The sequence below is a fragment of the Misgurnus anguillicaudatus genome, chromosome 17, assembly GCF_027580225.2.
Source record: "Misgurnus anguillicaudatus chromosome 17, ASM2758022v2, whole genome shotgun sequence".
Taxonomy (NCBI): Eukaryota; Metazoa; Chordata; class Actinopteri; order Cypriniformes; family Cobitidae; genus Misgurnus; species Misgurnus anguillicaudatus.
In genome coordinates this window covers 30,711,747-30,736,063 of record NC_073353.2, presented here as the reverse complement: position 1 = coordinate 30,736,063, position 24,317 = coordinate 30,711,747, and the positions used below count along the sequence as shown (strand labels likewise).

At 36.2% G+C, this 24,317-nt stretch overlaps 2 protein-coding genes across 5 annotated transcripts in view; one reads left to right on the top strand and one right to left on the bottom strand.

Annotated features, from left to right (window-relative positions):
* The first annotated feature begins 41 nt into the window (after window positions 1-41).
* LOC129451917 (high affinity cGMP-specific 3',5'-cyclic phosphodiesterase 9A) lies at window positions 42-15,972 on the top strand. 2 transcript variants are annotated; one of them, XM_055215463.2, is made up of 14 exons: window positions 42-178; window positions 1,332-1,481; window positions 1,622-1,673; window positions 2,000-2,102; window positions 3,286-3,428; window positions 3,967-4,026; window positions 5,497-5,674; window positions 6,870-6,992; window positions 7,230-7,322; window positions 10,318-10,385; window positions 10,469-10,571; window positions 10,658-10,762; window positions 13,198-13,344; window positions 15,284-15,972. In XM_055215463.2, the coding sequence occupies exons 1-14, from the start codon at window positions 91-93 to the stop codon at window positions 15,428-15,430; spliced, it is 1,560 nt and encodes a 519-aa protein (XP_055071438.2). In that variant the 5' UTR covers window positions 42-90; the 3' UTR covers window positions 15,431-15,972. The 2 variants fall into 2 exon arrangements, with proteins under 2 accessions (XP_055071438.2, XP_055071437.2); XM_055215462.2 differs by having other exon boundaries at window positions 1,332-1,493.
* A 2,569-nt stretch (window positions 15,973-18,541) lies between these two features.
* Window positions 18,542-24,317, bottom strand: part of cacnb4a (calcium channel, voltage-dependent, beta 4a subunit) — a 33,370-nt gene continuing 27,594 nt past the window's right edge. For 2 of the 3 annotated variants that reach the window (XM_073855301.1, XM_073855302.1), the window contains 3 exons: window positions 23,678-24,039; window positions 22,049-22,234; window positions 18,542-20,306 (listed from right to left, as the gene is read on the bottom strand). In XM_073855301.1, the coding sequence (XP_073711402.1) occupies window positions 20,043-20,306; window positions 22,049-22,234; window positions 23,678-24,039 (812 nt within the window). In that variant the 3' untranslated portion in view covers window positions 18,542-20,042. The remainder of the gene's footprint in view (window positions 20,307-22,048; window positions 22,235-23,677; window positions 24,040-24,317) is intronic. The other variant, XM_073855303.1, reaches the window with a different exon arrangement.

The following is a 24,317-nucleotide window of genomic DNA, read 5'->3' as shown; positions in this document are numbered from 1 at the left end:
GGCTTTTTAGTAGTAGGCGGCGTCAGTGATGTACAACTGTACACACACATCATTTAGCAAAGGTGAGAGTGCAGCAGTTTATCACCTGATATGGCAACTAAAATTATTTATTTTACAGTTAATGGTAGACCAGAACAAGCAGAGTTTCCTGTTGACTGCCCTGCACAAGATGTAAAAGGTAAGGTCTCAAGTTATATTCCTAGTCCAGTTTGCAGAAAATGATTTGTTAAATGTCATGTTTTGGTGTTTTGTATTGGCATACACTATTAAACAAATCTTAAATGTGCTCCTGTCCTGTAGCTCAGTTGGTTGGGCATGGTAGCAACACAAAGGTCATGCATGGGTTTGATCTTCAGGAAACATATACTGATAAAAAAAAACTATGGCTTGAATGAACTGTATGTTGCATAAACGTAAATGAAACTAGTTCAATTGTTTGTTGTTGTTGTTTATATTTTTTATGCTCAGTAAATCAAGTTTAGACATAAGTATTAAAAATACTAATAATGAAAAATACAGTTATTTATACCGTTATATATATAATTTTTAACAGGGACCATCAGATAAAGAGTGCCGGTTATAAAACAGTCTCTCTGTAAATGGCTTTAATTGATGCACTGCAACATCAAATTAGTTTGTATATGAAAAGGGTTTTTTGTTATGGCTCTCTGCCCTCATTAGCTTTTATTCCACTGAAAGCAAGCACGAGGACGGTTCTGCTTCTGAAGGGCAGTGAAAACAGCATCTTTAAAGAGGCTCCTCTCAATTATAGCCAGTAGGATATGAAGAGCAATCCTGTTGACCTGGATAGCTTATACGTCATACGTTATGTTAAGACCCCTGTTTAGTTGTATAAAGTGATAAATATCCAGCTAAGGCTCTTTTTATATAAATATGTGTGTATAACAATTGTCCCTATATTGACTAGATTTATATATTTACTGATGCTAAAACAAATACAACATCATACTTCAGTTAGACATCTCGAGTCACAGGTGGTCCTGACAGACTGCCAATCCTCAAGCAACAAGCAGGGTCCGGGTCCTATAACATATGGCATTTTCAGTATTCAGTACCTTTTTTACTGAAATACAAGACTTGGAAAGTTTCCATATTTTTGTGGCTTATATATGTTTTAACCATAACATTTGCATTTATTGAATTTGCATTTATCCATTTATGAAGTTTTTTTAGTATTTGTGTTTGAAACCATGAATTACTATTGCTAGTGTAATGCTTTACCAATTGCATTGCTACAGTAAGTAACCCGCTTATAAAGATGCGATGATAAGGTATGTTATTAATGTATGATTTGTGTGTTTGCAATACAGACCTTTTCCGAGCCGCGGCTGAGGCGGGACCTCATGACATCTTGAAACTCTATAACACTAAAGGGAATATAATTAATATCTCCCCTCAGCTGGCTCCCAACAGCCCTCACTCATGCTATAAACTGGAAGTGGTCGCTGCAGATTGCAACAGTGAGGTGTTAGGTATTCTCTAATGTAGCACCAGGACTAGTCTGTAACACACAGTGACAGCCAAAAAGTATCTTTTAGTTACTGTATTGAAACAATGTGACAATAATGACCACATGCTGAACCAGTTTGCAATCTTTCAGGTACAGAGCTGCCCGTTGCACTGGGATTTGACCTCTCATCTATGGAAAAAAGGTAGACAAAAAGTTGCATTACATTTTTTTGTAAAACGACCTTTATTGGCTATCATCATTCTAGAAATTTCACTAACCATATATGCCACTGGTCAAGCTAACAGAAAGTCTAGCCCCAAACTGTTAACCAGTGTTTAAACCAATAAATAAAATGTAATATTGGCTGAGTAAAGTCATGTCAAATATTGAAATCAATATAAAATCAAACTTTGATGCTCCTAATCTAATAATTAGATTTTGAAACTTGAGCCTGAATTTCACAGAGAGGGTCACACATTTTTTGCAAAAATTACAATTTCACTATTCAATCATTTGTCTTTGAATCAGATTACAGAGTCTGGAGAAAAGAATCCTTACTGAAGCGGTAGAGACTCCTGCCATTGTCTATGAGATGAAGAGACAAGTGGAGTCATTCAGAGAGACGCTGGAGGTGCATTATGAAGGGATAATTCCCTTTACTTATTTAAAAGATCTATGGACTGCCATATTTGCTTTTTGACATATACCCTGGTGTAACATGGTATGCCATGGTATATCAATAATTTAATGATATTGTCATTTAGTACCATTACTGTACTACACTCTAAAATGCTGAGTTATTTTCAACCCAGCATTGGGTCAACCCTGGATTGGTTCAACCCAGCGTTGGGTCAACCCACCGTTAGTCTGCAGACTAAAGGTCTATAGAAACAGATTTATCCTTGATATTTTTAGTGTTTATAGATTTTTATAATGCATTTTAAAATAGAGTTTGTTGAGTTTTATGTGACCCTGGACCACAAAACCAGTCATAAGGGTTAATTTTTTGAAATCTGAAAGCTGAATAAATTTCTAAATTTTCCATTTTCCATTGATCTATGGTTGTTAGGATAGGGCAATATTTGGCCGAGATACAACTATTTGAAATCTGAAAATATTAAGACAATCGCCTTTAAAGTTGTCCAAATGAAGTCCTTAGCACTGCTTCCATTTACAAAAATAAGTTTTGCTATATTTATGGTAGGAAATTTATAAAATATCTTCATGGAACATGATCTTTACATAATATCCTAATGATTTTCAGCATAAAAGAAAAATCTATAATTTTGACCCAAACAATGTATTTGGTACCAATATACCTTTGCTAAGACGTTTTGGTTTTTGTGGTCCAGGGACACATATTATTATTAAAGGTGCAGTGTGTAAATTTTAGCGGCATCTAGTGGTGAGGTTGTGAATTGCAACTAACGGCTCAGTCCACTGCTCACCCTTCGCTTTTGAAACACATAGAAAAGCTACGGTAGCCGCCACCGGACAAACATGAAATCGTCAGAGACAACTTAGTAAAAAGTTTGTCCGTTAAGAGCTTCTGTAGAAACATGGCGGCACAAAATGACGACTTCCATGTAAGGGGACCCTCGGTGTATGTAGATAAAAAGGCCTCGTTCTTAGTTAATAAACACATAACGGTTCATTATGAAAGGTATTTATACACCCCTGGTAGTATAGTTTTGTATATTATTTTGTATTTCTGTCAAGAGATCCTTCTAAAAATTACACACTGCACCTTTAATTAATGAGTTTTATTTGCAGTATTCTTAGCATAAACTATATCATCATGTGTTTCTCTGCAGAGTGTTGAGCATTTGAGCTGGTTGGGGCTTTTCAAAAACATGTCTGAGGGCACTCACAAGCCCTCCCCTTTCTACCATAAAAGGACTCTACGCAAGACGCGTGAGGAGTGTGAGCATGTCAGGGAAAAATTCCTCCAAATGAGGTGACATCACTGTTGCTTACCTTGAAGAAATATACCTGCTGAAAAGACCTGCATATGTTGTGAGACCTCCTTGGTCAACCAGCTTCATCAGAATGTCTATGTTGGTTGACCAGCTCTACCAGGGGTGTATCAGTTTGATGAGCACTAACCAGTCTGGACCAGCATGGATGTGCATGCTGGTCTAAGCCGGACTTTTCAGCAGGGATGCAATTTTGTCAATATTGTGTCTGAATTAAAGGCGCGGTGCATGATTTTTGAAAAACACTTTGGAAAAGGGAGTTGGGCCGAGTACCAAAACACACTGTCTGTCAACTGACATCTTTGCCAGGGTTTCGTATGTGTGGGGCAGGTCTATCAAAAGAAGGTCCAGATTCTATTGGGGTAGGGGCGTGTTTGTTTAGGTGATTTCAAATATCAACATTGGCTTTCAGAGATCATGCACCCCGTCTTTAAATATGAAACAAGAAATGCTTCTGATTAACTTGGTTTTAAACTACCACCTGATTACCATACTGATTTTTTATTCTTAAAAAAATAGTTCTCTTGAAGTTTCCGAAGAGGTGAGACAGTATCTTAAAACGCCAACTTTTGATAACTGGTAAGTTACCATGTGCAGAACTCTTATTATTCATCTATGGCTAGTTAAATACAGTTTTACATTCTATGGGACCTTTAAAGACATCAAGGTTATATTTTCACAGAATTTTCTTCACAATACATAGGACGATTTTATGTAGAAAACACTAAATCACAAAAAATGACTTCAGGTGGGTTTTCACAGGCAGGATATACAATGTAATTATTTAAAGGAAAACACCACCGTTTTTCAATATTTTACTATGTTCTTACCTCAACTTAGACACATTTTTTTTTCAATGCGTGCACTTTTAATCTTTATACAGCGCCTCGTGAATGTGTTAGCATTTAGCCTAGCCCCATTCATTCCTATGGCCCCAAACAGGGATGAATTTATAAGCCACCAAACACTTTTTCCCTATTTAAAGACTGTTACATGAGTAGTTACACGAGTATGTATGGTGGCACAAAATACAACTTTTGTTTGGAGCCATAGGAATGAATGGGGCTACGCTAAATGCTAACACATTCACGAAGCGCTATACAAAGATTAAGTGAACGCATTGAAAAAAGATAGGTATTTATTAATTCATCCAAGTTAAGGTAAGAACATAGTAAAATATAGTTTTCTTTTAACCTTGATATGACTTAATATTGGAAATAAATTGAAATCTTCACATTTGTGGTAACCGCATCAGAGTCCTGCACCTGTCATACCCGAATAGCAAATTGTTAGTAAAGCAAAGCACTTCTAAAATAAGCATAAAGAACACAGAGGAGAGTCCTTTCATCTGCCCGAAGAGCCTCATATCAATATCAATGGTACTGATCGAGGTCTACAAATCAAAAGCAGTTCTTCAGAGCAAAGGGCTGGAGCTCTGTGTTCATTAATGCATTAATCTTGCGAGTGGAGTTGTTGAAACCAGGCTTTTGAAATCATCAAGTTCTCCAAGAGGTTAACAAAAAAAAAGGAAATTTTGTTTGTTTATTCATCAGCATCAATGAAGGCGTAAGGCATAAACAGTAATTTGTGAATAAAGAAAATAATGTGTGTAACGTAGAATGAATAAATGCGTTGCTTTGGAGGTTTAGTAGTTTACACTAAAAATGCTAGGTTGTTTTAACTCATGGTTGGGTAAAATATGGACACATCCAACAGTTGATTTAAAGTTGGGGTGCATGATTTTCGAAAAACACTTTGGAAAAGGAAGTCGGGCCATGTACCAAAACACACTTGTAGCCAATCAGCTGTAAGGGCTGTGTCTACTAACCGACATCGTTGCCTGGGTTGCATATGTGTGGGGCGGGTCTGTCAAAAGAAGGTCCAGATTCTATTGGGGTAGGGGTGTGTTTGTTTAGGTGATTTCAAATGTCAACACTGGCTTTCAGAGATCATGCACCCCGCCTTTAAAATCAGTTGGTTGACTCAAACATGTTGAAACATCCTAGCATATCTGGGTTTGTACAATAACGTTATGCTGTTGTATTGTAGGCAATGGGAAGATGCTGAGATAATGGTGCTGCTTCAGGTGATGTACACAGACTTAGATTTCATCTCTACCTTCAACATTGAGCTGGATGTGCTGCAGCAGTTCCTTTATGAAGTGTACAGACGTTACAACAACATCCCTTTCCACAACTTCAAGCACTGCTTTTGTGTCACTCAAATGGTGAGGTATAAAATGGGCAATCAGTCCCCAACATTAGAGTTTCATCCAGGCACTTCAGTTATCTTCTTTGTCATCTGCTTGATTTATAACCATCAGTCCTCACTTCACCCACAGCCCTGGTGCCAAAATGTTACAGGAATGATTTGCTTCAATTGCCCCATTGGAAGTCTAATGGATTGTTATTCTTTACCAAATCCACAAGACACTTAGGGGTGGTTTCCCGGACATGGCTTATCCTAGTCACAAACTAAAATGAATGTTTGAAACATCTTGCACGGACATTTTTTAATATACAGTACTGTGCAAAAGTCTTAGGCCACCATGCCACAATTAGATTTGTTGTTTTTGCAATGTTATGGTGATCATATATAATTGTTTCTCAGTCTCTTTAATAGAATACATCCAGAAAATACAATGATGTGTATATAGTATTAAAAACTGTATAAAAATATAAACTGATGGGTAAACTCATCTTCCACTTCAGGATCTCTTAAACCTAAATAAAATTAAATCCTAATTTCTTTTTACTTCATTCTGCTCAAAAACGCTCAAGATGTGTTTAGTGCCAGGAGAGGTCACACTAAACACTGACGATGCCTAAAGAAGACATTTAGTCCTGAAATTTTTATTTTTATTTTGTGTACATATTTCCTTTAGTTTCTGTTTGTATCTTAATAAAACAGATTGAAAAATAAATATGGATGGACATTAAAACTTATAAAACAACAAGACTTTTGCACAGTACTCTATATTAGTGCCATTGTTTTTTGTAAGCCATGTTTCTAAAAACTGCTTAAATATCCTTATATAACTAAAGTCTAGTCCTGGATTAGTCTTCACCCTGTCCGGGAAACCGCCCAATGGTGTGTTGTACACTCTCAGAAAAAGGTACCAAAGCTGTCACTGGGACAGTACCCTTGAAGAACCCACGGGGTCAAATTTGGTCGCTGTAAATTGCTGCTACCCAAAGGGTTCTTGGGTTCTCCAGGGTTAAAGGTCTTAATATGTACCATTCAGGTACACGTGAGGTATTAATATTTACTCTTTACAAACAAATGTGTACTTTTTCAAAGGGTACTGTCCCACTGACAGCTCTTACATTTTTCTGATGCTCAATAAAGGTCAAAATAAAGGATAACATCCATGCTTTTGTTATATTGTCATGTTGAACACTCATGATTCATCTGTTTGGCAGATGTATGGTCTGATATGGCTAACAGATCTCAGGAGTAAGATTGATAGTGTTGACCTTCTCATCATGCTGACCTCGGCTGTCTGTCATGATCTGGATCACACAGGCTACAACAATGCCTACCAGGTGAGATGGACATTTTTGAAAACAAAAGGTACTACAGAAGGTTCTTCACTGCGATACCATAGAAGAACCATTAAGTCAAACGTTAAAGTAAAGCTTTTGTGAAACAGAAAGGTTTTTCAGATGTTAAAGGTTCATTATGGGACCATACAGCTTTAAATGGTTCTTCTATGGCATTGTGTAGCATCTTTATTTTTAAGAGTGTAAGCAGCACACTGATGGAGCTCTGTATGGTTTCAGATTAATGCACGTACTGAACTTGCCTTGAGGTACAATGACATCTCGCCACTGGAAAATCACCACTGTGCTGTAGCCTTTGAAATCCTTGAAAAGGTAAACCTGTTTATTATTTGGCATATATGAATGGTAATGGGAAATACTCTTTTATCAAAATTGAAATGTATTATTTGGTTTGTGAACTGTAGTGCTTGCATAGCAGTACTGTTGATAATCTTTAAACATTCTGGGTAACTCCCCAAAGGCGGGGTGCATGATCTTTTAAAGCCAATGTTGACATTCAAAAATCACCTAAATAAACACGCCCCTACCCCAATAGAATCTGGACCTTATTTTGATAGACCCGCCCCACACATACGCAACCCGGGCAACGATGTCAGTTAGTAGACACGCCCCTTACTGCTGATTGGCTACAAGTGTGTTTTGGTACTCGGCCCAACTCCCTTTTCCAAAGTGTTTTTCAAAAATCATGCACCCTGCCTTTAAAGTTCCCGTGAACCGGAAGTCGCGATCGACTTTACTTCCGTGCTGTGACATATTTTCAAGTAAAACACTTTGATTGGATATAGAAAAGTAGGCGTTTCATTCAGAAATAGAACTGGCATTAGACTGACAGTTGGAGGGGCGGAGTTAATGGATGCTCCTCCCCAAGCCGTGTTGGCCACAAGAGAAGTACATTTTCAGAATTTGATTGAAGTTTATGAGGGCACATTATTTTTTTTAAATAATGATTTACACAGCTTAATTGTTTATAATAAAAACTGCTATATTAGGGGAGAGCGGGGTATGTTGTCACACTTTTCACACTGTCTAACATTTACTGAGCACCATACATCAAAATGGTATAAATCTCATACCAAATGAAAGAAGGAAGTCTTGGGCACATATGTTGTATTCATAACATCTTTATATCTTATCTCATTACAGAGTTGTAGACTGTTGAATAGTGACTGTGCACTTGTGACAATTTGCCCCATCGGAGGGTAAGTTGTCACACTAGGGCGGGTAAGTTGTCACACTAGATTATCTAAAAATAAGAACACAACTACTTAATTGTGAATATTGATTTTAATTTTTAAACTCAAACCAAACTGGAAATATAAACATCCGTGCCTGGAGAATCTGGAAAAACAATTATTTCAATCCAAATAATGCACATTTCAATTAAGTGGCAAGACCACTTTACTTTGAACTTTGGTTCAAATGTTCTATGGCTTTCACATAAAACCAGATAACTGAATGGAACGCTGCAGATAACTTGCTTAACTTAACATGTTTAACCTCTGAACAAAACAGATGCCCTGTATGACTAATAGGACTCATCTCCAGAATCACAATTCTGACACACATAAATTGCCTGGCCTGAGGTGCAAGCATCCTGGGCCCAATTGTTGCATTTTACACATTTTACCCAGGTCTCCTTTGGACGACTCTTTGAAAATGGCTCTACACAGACGAGGCAGAAGCACTCTTCATCATCTGATGATGACTCTTGCATGATTTTTCTTCTTTTAGCTGCCTTGTTTTTCATAGGTCCAGATTTCTGCTTCCCTTTCTTTTGAAACAGCTTTTTGCTAGATTGAGGCTTATTCTTTTCTATATCATGTTTTCTGAGCATGTTCGATGTGTTTGTTTGTACAGGGGCAAGTTGTCAGATGTGACGACTTGCCCCAAAGTCATTGAGACAACTTGCCCCATACTTACTTGTGTGCTAATGTTGTCTAAATCTCAAGTTTAGCTCATCATATCACTTTAGCTAAAGTATCAAAAGACACTTTACGGTCTCCTCTATTTTGTGCAAAATAATCATTTTAAACATTCACACCTAACAAAGTTGTATTGCATAAAATGTAAAGTGATTTTTTTTTACTTTTTAAGCAGAAAAATAAGAATATTGTGCTAACCTCAGATTACAGTGATCTTGACCACATGTGAACAGGAAGTTCACTATAGAAGAAGAAGTCACATAAAGTGGCTATTTGATTTTTGAGATAGAGCCTCTACTGTTGGAGTTATTAACAGTGTGACAACTTACCCGTGTGACAACTTACCCCGCTCTCCCCTACTTAAAAAAATAAAAATTGTCCGTTTTGATTTTATTGCAACTTTAAGTTTTAAACAAAAAATTTAGTCATCATTTTCTCACCCTTAATTTGCTCTAAACTTTTATATATATATAAGTATGCAAAAATAATATTATGGAAATGAATGGTGCCCCAGATCTGTTTGGTTATTAAAGAGCACCTATGGTCTGATTTACGATTTTACATTTCCTTTGGTGTGTACAGTAAGTGTGTATTAGTACATGATATGCAAAAGGTACATACCCTAAAGGAAACGATGACTCGAGTTATGGTCTCCAACGTAAATCTCTTTTCTTGGACTACAACAAACAAATGGAATGTAGTCAACAGTTTACTTCCTGGGCCTGTTGACGTGGAGAAGACCGACATTATCAAAATTCCTCCCGCTTCGGACTCAGCCTGTTAGTTAACACCTGTTAGCATTGCATTGTGAACAAATCTTTCAAATATGGTAAGGAGCATCACATTTCCGACTGACGTCAGAGGTATTCATACGTACAGATTAGCTGGCCAATCAGGGACACAGCGCTTTTCAGATCGATGAGTTTTGTCCAAAATCAGAGCATTTGAGGAAGACAGTGATATCTGGAGCTATAAAAATGTACGGTATGAGGAAAATAATTTGTATTTTGAACCATAAACCACGCGAACACATTGTGTTATACCAAATACACAAAATTACATTGTTGTTTTTTAGCAATGAAATAGGTGCACTTTAACTTTTTTGAAAATATCTTCATTTGTATTCAGCAGAACAAATAAATTTATACAGGTACATTGGGGTAAATGATAACAGAATTTTAATTTTTCTGTGACTTATCCCTTTAAGGTCATAGCTCTTGACCAATCAAAATCAAGGACTGGAATTAACCATTTTATAAACTGTATGTAACCATTTGTAGAGGCCTATACTTAAAAGTAAGATTACCGTTGAGCCAAGTGTGCTTATTTAAAAGCGGACGCTTGCTGGTTGTCATCATTATATTCACTTATATTTTCTTTTTCAGACCGAAAGCAACATTTTCCGAAACTTGTCAATGGAGCAATTCAAAAGAATAAGTGAGGGCATAATTAAGTACTTGTTTACATTTATAACACACATACCAACTGCATATGTGAACAGAAACAAAGTCACAACCACTTTACTCTTCCCCGCAGGTGCATTTTGGCTACAGATATGACCAGACATACCGAGATCCTCAACAAATTCAAAAGCATTTTACCTGTGTTTGACTTCAGCAACAAAGATCACAGAGATGTGGTGAGAACAATCATGTCTGTCAGAGGTTGTTATTGGATTAAAACACACGATTTAAGACACTTACTGCTTGGCCACTTCTTCTGCAGCTGATGATGATAATGATTAAAGTCAGTGACATCTCCAATGAGGCGAGACCCATGGATGTGGCAGAACCATGGCTTGACTGTCTGCTGCAGGAATTCTTCAACCAGGTAACATCTAAAAAACTACTCACAAAGCTGCTAGCATTTGTTTATTTGTGACCCTGGACCACAAAACCAGTCATAAATAGCAAGGGTATATATGAAGAGTTTGGTTCCAAAACGCAATAAATCCATTTTGATTAATTTCAGTAAAAAACGTGTTTTCTATACCAAGAAAGTGACAAGATGAAAACCACAATTTTCTGTTACAAACTTTCACATAGCATCTTTAGGTTAAAATAACATTAAAATTCAAATCCATAATTTGATTTGCAAAGATTTATTATAAAACACGATTATTTTTTCCGCAAAATCCAATAAAAAAGTTTTGTTTTCAAAATGTTATAAATCTATTGAATCAATACATAAATGTGCATTCATCTTTGCCATGCTATATTCACTTAGTTGACTAGTGGTATACACTGAATAAAAATAAACATTAATGGCATTAATCAAAACACTTACTTTGTCATATTAAGAACACTGCTTTTACTTGGGATGCCGTCGCTGAACTTTTTTGACAGCGAACAGCTGTAAAATATTTTGGTCCTGCTCGATTTTTGTTGACTTCGAGTAAAATAATGGAAAGTTTTTCATAAGATACCCTGGAGTCAATGTGTTAGCATGACAGAAGCTTGATGCTGTCGTGTGAGACCAAGCAACAGCAGACATTTTTCCTTCACTGGAAAACTAGGATTCCGTGTGTATTCAAAGCGCCACCATTGTTGTTTACGATGCGTGGAATGGTGCGCTGTGATTGGTTAATTGGATTTATTGCATTCTGCAGAGGAGGAGGACTGGCGTTTATTGCGTTTTGGGGAAAAAGGGAGAAAAGATGACAGAATAACTTGGTGGATATTGGATTTTGCGTAAAATGAAGAATTTACTTTTTATTACCTGATACAATACTGATTTTGGTGGTAACATTTTTTTTAAATGGCGTTTATCGCGTTTTGTAACGAAACTCTTAATTTGTAGCAATAGTCAACTATACATTTGGGTCAAAAGTATCTTTTTTAATGCCAAAAATATTAAGTAAAGATTGTGTTCCATTAAGATATTTTGCACATTTTCTACCCTAAATATATCAACAATGTTGACATTGTTAGTAATGTGTTGGTAAGGAGTTCATTTTGACAACTTTAAAGGTGATTTTCTTAATATTTTGACATTTTTGGACCCTCAGATTCCAGATTTTCAAATAATTGTATCTCGGCTCGGCCAGACATTGTCCTATCCTAACAAACCATAAATCAATGGAAAGTTTATTTATTCAGCTTTCAGATGTATAAATCTCAATTTCGAAAAATTTGTCTTGTTTTTGTCTAGGATCGTTTTTTTCTTGTTTTTGTCTAGGATCGTGTATATTCTTCTGAAATAAATTCACGTATACTGTATCAAGCTGTCTAGTGTGTATAGTTACACATAAGTGGGTGATTCTCACGAAAACTTGGTTTTAAAAATGTCAAGCACGAAAATGTAAAAATTGCTTAAATTTACTTTTTGTCCCACCAGACATTGAAAAAGTCTGGAGTAAATGGGAACATTAATTTAAAAACTTTTACTTATCATTTAACACTTTTTGTAACATAATTTAAAAAATTTGTCCTAAAAAATCTCATTACCGCAACAGTCAGAAAACATCAACACTGACATATTTTCAAAATGACATGACAAACCTGAAAGAACATAATTTGGAGATTCTGCAAATGCATTTAAAATCAAAGTATTATGCTTCTATGAATTAAATTAACATTTAATAAGCATCTGTTGCGGTAATGAAAATCAAAATGTTGTGTAAGCATTCTGACAAGACAATATTTCAAATTAACTGTAAAAAAATGATCTTACCTGGTAGCCATCTTGAAGTAACTGGTCCATGTGCTTGGTCACTCAAAATCAAACTTTATTAAAATTCTCTGTGTGTGCTTAAACTGTTCTCAAAAAGTGTTGCGGAGGATGAGAACATCAGGCATGGACACATCATTTTCCTAATTTTTCTTCATTATTATTATACAAGAATATTCAGTAAATATTTTTTCTGTCATCTAAAGTAGTCTAGCAATACATCCATTTATTTTTTTACTTAATATTTTTGTGTTAATTTGATTAAATTACAACATAACGCATGTTCAAACACAGCCGGACACATTGCGGTAATGAGAATTTCAGCAGAAAATGAGATAAAATTTACAATTATAAATTCTTATGTTGAAATCACACATTGTGCAAGGTAGAACACAGTATTGTGTTAATTCTGATGCTTTTTAATGTTACTATATTACACATTTTAAAGCTAAAATCATTAGTGCCGTCATGTTTCAATGGTTTCGTGAGAATCACCCAAGTATAACACTGTTTAGTGATTTATATTTATATTATACAATATATTTATATTATAAAATTATATCATTATTATACTTAAAAAGTAACAATATGTCTAGAGTGACATGGAGAAGTTGGAGGGTCTTCCTGTCACCCCGTTCATGGATCGAGATAAAGTGACCAAACCTTCTTCTCAGACTGGCTTCATCCGCTTTGTTCTCTTCCCGCTCTTCATTGAACTAGCCAATCTATTTCCAAGTCTAGAGGTAAGAAAGTACCCAAAATTAAATTTTCCACAGGCTGGTCTTTCATAATTCAAATGAAATAACTGGGTACATACATACAGGCACTCTAAAAATGCTGGGTTATTTTCAAGCCAGCGTTGAGTCAAAAAGGGACAACCCCAGCCATGTGTGTTAAATTAACCTAGAAAATGTTTATATTTGGCCTATTAATGGAGTAAAACAACCCAGCATTTTTGGTTGAAACAACCCAGCGTATGTTAAATTACAACCCAATGGGGCGGTTTCCCGGACCAGGATTAGCTTAATCCAGGACTAAGCCTTTGTTAAATTAGGAAATATAACTAGTTTTAACAAACATGCCTTACTAAAAACATTACCTGTGTGCATTTTGAGGTAAAACAAAGGGTACTGATGTATTTTAAGATATATCAGTGCAAGTTGTTTTCAGTTTGGAGAGCTCTTAAAAGTGTTTAAGTCTAGGACTAGTCTAATCCCTGTCCGGGAAACCGCCCCAGTGAGTTTATCCCTTTTATTCTGGCATTACATTTATTTTAATTGCTGTTTAGCAGAACAAATTAAGATCTTGTCTGTGACTTTTATTTTTGCTCTTACTCAGATTCTGCTGTTTATTTCCAGTTTCTGCAAGAAAAACTGTGACACTATTATTTAGGGTCGCTTTTTATCTCTTTAACAACAGCTTTGTGAAAAATGTGAGCATTCGCTTATTCACATCTTTGACTCCCTAACCATCTTTCTTTATAACCCACAAGTCTAATTCTTAAAGGACGAGTACATGTATGTATTTACTTAACATTATGTTTTTTCAAACCCTTAAGTATTTTTGTCCTGGACACGTAATGGCCAGGATTTCAGGAAGTCGACCCCATACTTCATCGAGGTTTATTATTCCAGGTTCTATTACCTGGTAAGAATGAAATTTGTAGATTTTTTTTTAAAAGAGCACCTATTGTCCAATTCACGTTTTTACATTTCTTTTAGTGTGTAAGTGTGTAGTACATGTTAATGTTATGCAAAAGGTACATACTGTACCCCAGAGTAAACAATGACACAAGAGTTTTCTTGGACTTCAACAAACTCATGGATTGTAGGCAACAGTTTACTTCCTGGGCTTGTTGATGTAGACAAGACCGACATTATCATAATTCCTCCGGCTTCAGACTCTCAGCCTGTAAGTTGACCCCTGTTAGTATTGCATTGTGTGCAAATCTTTCGAACATGGTAGGGAGTGTCATATTTCAGAAGTATTCAGGCCAATCACAACGTACAGATTAGCTAGGCCAATCAGGGACAGAGCTTTTCAAATTCGTGTGTTTCAGGAAGAGATTGAAATCTGGAGCTACAAAAATGTTTTTTTTTTAATCATAAACCAGGCGAACACATTGTATTATACCAAATACACAAAATATTTTTTTTTTAGCAATTTAACTTAAATGTGTGAGCCTTGATTACGTTTGCGGTCTACAATGCGACTTCCGGAGGATGCATTCAAAATCCTGGACAGGACGTGTCCGGGAAAAATGGCACCTATGGTCACCCTATGATATACTGTATGAACAATGGTAATTAACATATAATTTTGCTTGTTATCAAAAATAAACTACTGTAGAATTGACTCATTGATTCTATGTGGAAGTCTATCGGAAGTTGCGTTTAGTCCACAAAAGCCATTTGTTTATGTTGTTGCTGCTGAAACCGTCTATAAATGTAAAGAACATTCTGTAAAAACATAACTTTGGTATGTTTATACTGACTAAGATAATGTCAAAGATTGAAATCAGTGATTGAAATCAAACTTTGATGCTCCTAATCTCATTATTTGATTGAAACTTAACCTCGATTTCAAAGACAGGGTAACAAATTATTTTGTGGAATACAAAAGCACCATGTTAAAGACTGAACGCCTCATTCACCATTCACTTGCATTACAACTTTTTTACAGCAACATATCATTGATCCAGTGCGGAAAGCTCTTGACTATTACACAGAAATGGAGAAAGCACTGGAGAGGGAGAAACTGAACCGGGCCCAGAGTGAAAAGATGATCAAGCCCAGTACCTCAAAAGAGCCAGAAGCCCCTACAATCTGATGTCAGACTTTCAAAAACAACATCCTGTTATGAAAGTACAAGCTGAATGTTGGGGGATTTTATCAGTCTTCATTGTTTGTTTTAAAGGATCTCTTAAAGGGGACATTTCACAAGACTTTTTTTTTTTAAGATGTCAAATAAATCTTTAGTGTCCCCAGAGTATGTATGTGAAGTTTTAGCTCAAAATACCATATATAATTTATTATAACATGTTAAAATTGCCACTTTGTAGATGTGAGCAAAAATGTGCCGTTTTGGATGTGTCCTTTTAAATGGAAATGAGTTGATCTCTGTGCTAAATGGCAGTGATGTGGTTGGATAGTGCATATTAAAGGGCGGCATTATCCCCTTCTGACATCACAAGGGGAGACAAATTTCAATTACCTTTTTCACATGCTTGCAGAGAGTCCCTTACTTCACCATGTTTCTACAATAGAACTAAATGGACACACTGCTCTATAGTGCGTTTTGTCACTTTACATTTTCTCAGACGATGACTGTTTGTCATGTGGGTGGCTAATACTGTAGATTCTCTATGTGTTTTAAGAAAGCAGTTGTGAGCTATGGACTGAGACGTTTGCAATTCACAATCTCGCCACTAGATACCCCTAAAAATCAACACATGGGACCTTTAAGGGAGTGATTGCAATGTATATTTTTGTATGCAGTTCCTGATTGTTTCTCAAAACGTGCTTTAAAATGATACTTTTACAAGATTAATATATTTTATTTATAATAGGGATTTGAATAATTTTACTAGTTACAAAATAAAGGTGCTTCACAATGCCATAGAAGAACCACTTTTGGCCGAATGGTTTCATAAAGAATCCTGAACCGTTGAACAGCCTTCCTGGTTAAATAAAAAAGGTTATTTGTGGTTAAGTAGGTAAGAATAAGTCTTTTGATTGAATGGTTCTTGGATGAACCAAGACTGATAAAATAAAGGGTAAATAAAAACGCTTTTATTTCTGTCTAATCCCAAAATATTTCAAAAAGCATTTTTTTTTAGAATGTGTCACATATGAGGTATTAGACTATTTAGCTGCTTTGATTATTGATAAAAAAAACTCTTTAAACCTTTTTATTTTCTGTTTAAATTAAAAATTGCAATAATAATGGCTAAATTTTGTTTTCCATTGTGAAGATGGTCTTGAGGTCTCCAAATTGTCTCCATCATGGATTAAAAGGAATAGTTTACCCAAAAACGAAAATTCTGTCATCATTTACTCTCATGTTGTTAAATACATTTATAAATTTATTTGTTCTGAAGGAAGATATTTTGAGGAATGTTTGTAACCAAACCATTCATGGGCCTTATTCACTTCCATAGTATTCGTTTTTCCTAATATGGATGTGAATGTAGCTCATCATGATGGGTTTAGTTACAAACATTCCTCAAAATCTTCCTTCGTGTTTGGGGTTTGTAACAACATGAGAGTGAGAAAATGATGACAGAATTTTTATTTTTGTGTGAACTATATTTTTAAAGCAAGATGTAGTGAACGTGCACAGGCAGTCCAGAGGGTGGCGCTACAAGACGCTTAAATATCTTACCGGTGGGAGAATATTATGACAGACTAAGTTCACTCTGTTATTATTATAATTACAAAACTTCTTATAATTATTGGCCAAACATTGTTCGAGTACATATACAGTATGAATTCTTAATATGTATTCCTACCCAGTCTCCTGAGGATGCGTATAAATAGCACGAAGTGTAAAACTTGTGCAATACATACGCCAAATTCCACTGGCGTGCATATGATACGCAAGTCCTTCCCATTCACTTAAACGGGACATCTTTTTTGTCGTTTTATTTATTGGTTTCTCAATTTTTTTCTTTTTTTTAAACCATTTTCGCTTGGGTTTAGGGTTAGATTTTAGATTTGCTTAATGAGGTTATTTAATATACAGGTTTCTCCATGTTTTTGTCCATATTTAAGCCATAGTCGCTTGGAGTTGGGGTTAGAGTTGGGGTTTGGGTTAGGATGTCATTTATATAACAAAAAGTTGTTCTAACCCTAAACCCAAGCGAAAATGGTAAAAAAAATAGCAAAAAATAGAGAAACCAATAAATAAAACGACAAAAAAAGATGCACCGTTTAAGTCAGTGAATGGGAAGGACTTGCGTATCATATGCACGCCAAAGTGGAATTTGGCGTATGTATTGCACGAGTTTTACATTTCGTGCTATTTATACGCATCTTCAGGAGACTGGGCCCTCACTTTTGAATAAGAAATATAATTTCTTAAAGAGTTTGGAAAAATTAAACATCACAAAGGAATTCTCAACACAATGCTTCTTACATTCAGTTTTATTTTACAAAATAAAATGCAACTAAACTCACTTATTGTAAACATTTATTTTCCTAAAAACATTGTTTTTTTTACTCTAATGATGCAAAATGAAAGATATGTGTGCTGTCCTCTCAAATACCACCCCACACAAATAATACCCACATTTCTGTTTAAACCAATAAGTTGCAGAGGGAGGTAAAGCTGTAGCATGCAGCACTGTACATATTTGCATAGTAAAGTGATGCCATTTATTTTGTATTCTTTTTTTATCAACATGCCACTTGAAAACTTTCACTGAGGAAAAACACAATCTGTCCCCAGGTCAGGAGGGTTCAATGGAAATCTGTGCATGACTTTACTGGGGTAGTGGTATTTAAGATAGAAAGTACTTTTTTTACAAATGAAGGTCCGATGAGACATTTTAAAAAAATAGCACAGAAAAATGTCAATGTTGGATGCATATGGAAAACATATGTACAAATCAGATTTTCTCAAACATATAGGCTACCTTACAGTATTTACATGTATGATATGGAATGGGGGTAGCAGTAAATGAATAGTAAGGACACTTTACCTAAACAACAAAGACTTGTGGCCCATCATCTCCAGCAATAAACATTTACTAAATGCTTTTAAATGCTACATTATATTGTAATAATTGACAGTCGACTGCTAAATCTTTGCCTACTGGTTGTGCACATAGCAAATGCAGTGGTTTATTATGATCAAAGCGACCTCTTCATGGCTTCTAATACGTTTCTTGTTAAAAAATCCAGCTTTTCACATAAAACATACAGCTTTTACACTCAAAAATGACCAAATATTAATTTAATGAATGAAGTATGCACAGTTGTAACATAGTTAACATAATGGTTCGATGTAGAAACAAATAAATAACTCTGCTGCTACGATGACACAGAAATGTAACTGTGATGATAATAAAAAATCATGAATTTCATTACACAATATATGATAAATGTCAAAGTCAAAAATAAATGTCATTTTTTGGTCAGATTTTCATAAACCTTTAGCACGACCAAGTACTTTTACACATGCAAAGCCAATACTGACACCTGACTGGTGCTGTTTTACACAAGCAAAAAGTACACAGTGCATAAATAGCTTTGCAACAGCTCCAATAACTAAAGAAAATTTCATGTTTCAATACATAAAAAACAATAAATAAACCATTTCTTTTTATAGTCTTACATTATATCTTAATTTGTCTATGCCTAATGATCTAAATTAAATTCCAATATTTTATAAATACATTAACCTCCAGTGTACCTGCTAAGACCCACAAAAACGATAACATTACTATTGTTCAGGCACATGTTCAGTAGGTCAGGACGACAACGTCTGACAAACCTAAACAGTAAAGAGGAACAAATCGTGAGTAACATGTATGGCACACATGAGTAGGATACATGGAGTAAATTTGGCACATTTCACACCAAAGAAATAACTTATTTTGTATAAAGAAATCTGTTTTAAGGACCGTTCAGTTTGATTTTGTAATATGAAGTCTTTATGGAAATATTTATGCACCCCAGCAATTCTGAAAAAATCAAACCAACGGTGCTATTATGCTATAATGTCAGAAAAAAATGGTCTCCAGCTGTCATTGGGACGGTAACCCAGTTTTAAAAAGTACACCTTTGCACCTAAAAAGTTCAAATTAGCACCTATAATGGTACAAAATGTTTACAGATCTGTACATTTTAGGACCATTTTAAAGGGGACTGCCCTGGTGACAGCTTGGGACCATTTTTATCTACTAAGTGTAAAGTGGACTGTGGGCATTATGGTATATAAATACTTGTTGCTACGTCTGCATTCTGTTTAGAAAAGTGGATATCTTCATTTAGGTCACAAAAACAGCTCGAATTTTGACATGCGTGAAGCAATACTGCTCCGTACCTGAGGCTGCCTGGTCACAGAAAAACATAAAAAAGAGCAAAAAAATAGTAAATGCACGACACTCTGCTTCCATTGGCTACTTAAACCGTGCAAAAGGCTCTGTGCTAATAGTCTGTTTAAGCATTCCTGCATGCCAGCAAGTTCAAGGTGAACATTTGTATGTAACCAATGCAAATCTTACAAATAGTAAGAATGCAGGGACCTGTTTTGAAACCGGATGGTCAGTCGCTAAGATCTCCACACACCACAGTGCTAATATTTTGCATTTAGTAAAGACAACCCATGGATGGGCACCTGGGAATGCACTGCACTACATTTGGTGAAAATGGCTTCTAGATATACTTAAGAGTTAACTCTTGGCTCTGGCTGTAGTAGTGGTGGTTTGGGTACTGATCTAGAGTCTGTGCCGCGAGTCGTTGCTGTAGCTGCTGGGGGAGCCCCGGTTTCGGTGAGGTTTGTACGCGTCCGGATAGGGATCGTGGTAGTCTTCTTCCACCAGTGGGTAGTTGTCATGACTCTGCTGGGAGCTGGATGATAAGCGGTTATGACTCTTTTTTTGTCGTTCGTTGTTGTGGTAGTTCTCGTCTGAGGTCATCAAACTGTGCCTTTCCATTGGAGAGTGATCACTTATGTGATTGCTGTTTTTATTTCTTTGGCTCTGTTGAAAGTACATCAATATTAACAATTTTGCCAATATTGTGCCTGTCAAAAATGACAATTTAATATGCTGCTTGAAAACAAAACAAAAGTCAGTTGGTTCATGTTTTGGATGCTGGCATTCTGGTGTCGCCACCAGATATTTTTACTCTAAAGAACATAAGAAATCCCTTGATAAGAGCAGTTTAATTTAATGTGTTGATGTATTTCCTATCAGTGATGCGAGGGTTGGTCCCAAAATGAGTGGGTGCTTGCGGTCACCCGCGGTTACGAGTCATCCAATTTTTTTTTTATAATATTCGGGTCGCAATCCGTCGGTCGGGTCGTTTGAAATAAAGATGTCAATTAACTATTTTAAACAATTACTACTTCAAAAAAATGCAGAACAGGAAGCGGATCGGGTACAATAATATATAAACTGTATAATTTTTTGCGGTCCGAGTTGCGGCAGGTTAGTTGAAAATGTCGGTCGGGTGCGGGTTGTTTATACATTGACCCGCGCATCACTGTTTCCTATAGAAATAGTAAAAATATGGCAGTCTGGTAATGCTTGTCTTTTAAAGGGCACATATTATGCAATATACACTTTTTGGAAGTGTGTTGGAAGTGTTTGAACACAACAATCCCATAATGAAAAAAATCCACCCTTTGCTTCTTTTTAATTCCCATTAAACCAAAGCAAAGCAAAGCAGTCTCATTAGAAATGCCGTTTTGAAACTTTAATGGACCCCAACACTTAACAGTTTTAATGCAGTTTAATATAGCAGTTTCAAAGGACTCTAAACAATCCCAAACGAGGCATAAGGGTCTTATCTAGCGAAACGATTGTAATTTTTGGAAAATAAAAATAAAAATAACAACTTCTTGTCTTCCTCCTGCTGTGTGACACGCCAGCGCGACCCCACAAAATACCCCAACATGTCAAGAGGTCACGGATGACGTATGCGAAACTACGCCCCAGTGTTTACAAGTGTGGAGAAAGAGGACCGTTGTATGTCGAATGATACTAATTAATATCTTTGTGTACATTTTTTTTCAATGGTCTGCAATATGCATTTCATATATGCAATATGTGACCTTTCCACGTCATTACGCAATTACGTGAGGTCGCGCTGGCGCGTCACAGGAATGGAGGAAGACAAGAAGCTGTGGTTCAAAAGTGCATATTTTTATTGCCAAAAATGACAATCGCCCCACTAGACAAGACCCTTATGCCTCCTTTGAAATCGTTTAGAGTCCCTTGAAACAAAATCCTTAAACTGCATTAAAATTATTAAGTGTTGGGGTCCATTAAAATGAGAAAAATCCTGGAATGTTTCCCTCAAAAAACTTAATTTCTTCTCGACTGAACAAAGAAAGATATCAACGTTTTGTATGACATGGTGGTGAGTAAATTATCTGGATTTTTTTTAAAAAATGGACTAATCCTTTAATGTGACATCACAAAGACAAAGCCCCGCCCACGGCCACTGACTTATTGGTTCATTTTACCCAAAAGCTTTTCTAAATGTGTTTGGAAGCACTAATGTGGCTAAAAATACTACCCCTAGACTATTTACAAGAATCAGATCTATTTGTAACCAAAAGCGCTCCTTGTCTGTTGGTTAGGGAGTGATGAGTTGTAGCTCATTTGCATTTAAAGGTACACGCATAAAAATTGTGCTTTTTTGCTCTCACCTTTTTGGACATGCTATAACATGAATGAACAAAAATGAGCATGATTTTCACACGTTACAGTTTCACCTGTAATCCAGAGATAGATGTGGGGTATGGAGACAGTGTAGTAGAGCCCAGATTACGGCCCAGTATAGGATTCAGAGGAGTGCTGAGGGAGGTGTGCGTGGCCCGCCAATAGGCCTCCAGGTACTCCGCCAGGTGTTCACATGCATCCTCCAACTGATTCTCATCCAAAATAATGTCAAACATTTCCTAGGTCGGAGCAGAAACAGTGCTGTAGTGAATGTTTTATGAAAGGAATCGGACTGTGTGCAGTTTAGTCTATATTAATGTCGTCCGTTAATGTAATATAAATTATGCAAAGCCTTAGGCTTTGGATTAGTCCATTTTCTTAAAAAAATCCAGATAATTTACTCACCACCATGTCATCCAAAATGATGATGTCTTTCTTTGTTCAGTAGAGATTTTTTTTTTTTGGAGGAAAACATTCCAGGATTTTTCTCATTCTAATGGACTTTAATGGACCCCAACACTTAATAGTTTTAATGCAGTTTAAAATTGCAGTTTTAAAGGAATCTAAACAATTGCAAACGAGGCATAAGGGTCTTATCTAGCGAACCGATTTACATTTTCGGCAAGAAAAACAAAAAATATGCACTTTTAAACCACAACCTCTCGTCTATCCACGGTCCTGTGACGCGCCAGCGCGACCTCACATAATACGTCATTACGTCAAGAGGTCACGGATGACGTATACGAAACGACGCCCCAGTGTTTACAAGTGTGGAGAAAGAGGACCGTTCCGACATTGTTGTATGTCAAATGATACTAATTCATGTCTTTGTGTCAGTTTATTGTTTAAAATGGTCCGCAAATACGTCATTATGCAATTACGTGAGGTCGCGCTGGCCTGGCGCTCGTCACACAGCCGGAGGAAGAAGAGAAAAGTGCATATTGTTTATTTTTCCTGCCACAAATGACAATGGTTTCGCTAGATAAGACCCTTATGCCTAATTTGGGATCGTTTAGAGTCCTTTGAAACTGCAATTTTAAACTGCATTAAAACTGTTACGTTTTGGGGTCCATTAAAAGTGCATTAAAATAAGAAAATTCCTGAAATGTTTTCCTCAAATAACATAATTTCTTCTCGACTGAACAAAGAAAGACATCAACATTTTGAATGACATAGTGGTGAGTAAATTATCTGGATATTTTTTAAGAAAATTGACTAATCCTTTAAAGGGACAGTTCACTTTAAAATAAAAATTCTGCCATCATTTACTCATCCTCATAGACTTCCATAGTAGGAATAAAAAATATGATGGGATTTAATGGGTACCGTCAACTGTGTGCTTTCCATCATTTACCAAAATATTTCCTTCATCAATTATCACAATACTTTTTTTCCTACTATGGAAGTCAATGGTCACTATCTGCTGTGTGTTTACCATCATTTCTCAAAATATCTTCTTTTGTGTTCATCAGAAAAAAGAAATTCATACAGGTTTAGAACAACATGAGGATGAGTAAATGATGACAGGATTTTCATTTTAAAGTGAACTATCCCTTTAAATCTGCTTCTTAATGTATTTTACATCTATGCAGTTGGCAGTATCCAATGCGACTTTAATCTATACATTTGGGTGCATTGTGTAAATGACAGACCTCTGAGCTTTGGGTGCTCTGGAAACTCACCGGAGGACACTGTGCTAATTTGTCTGCTGCCACCAGCTGGACATTTAAATGCTTGCTTTGAGACTTCCCTCGTGATTTGATCAGCCTCTGCAATACCTGTAAACATACCCACACTATAAATAAAGATACGATTACATCATTGAACACTTTTGTCATTACTTCAATATGCCAGATATGTGTAAAGAACAAATGCGATGGTAACTTTGTTACCTTAGGAGAAGACACTTTGACATGGACAATAATAGGAGCTAAAGATGTTTTGAGGAGCTGGGCCGGATGATTTATTGTGTCTGCATCCAGGACAACAAGCTGAAGGGATCTGGCCAATTCAAAGATCCGCTCGATCTCACTTTGAACCTCAGCTGTTAGACAGCAAACAGACACAACGATTAAACATCGGCAAACATAAACCAGAATATATATACTGCACATGTCCAACATTAAAGGCAGGGTGCATGATTTTTCAAAAAACACTTTGGAGTCGGGCCGAGTACCAAAACACACTTGTAGCCAATCAGCAGTAAGGGGCGTGTCTAACCGACATTGTTGCCTGGCTTGCGTATGTGTGGGGCGGGTTTATCAAAAGAAGGTCCAGATTCTATTGGGCTAGGGGCGTGTTTGTTAGGTGATTTCAAATGTC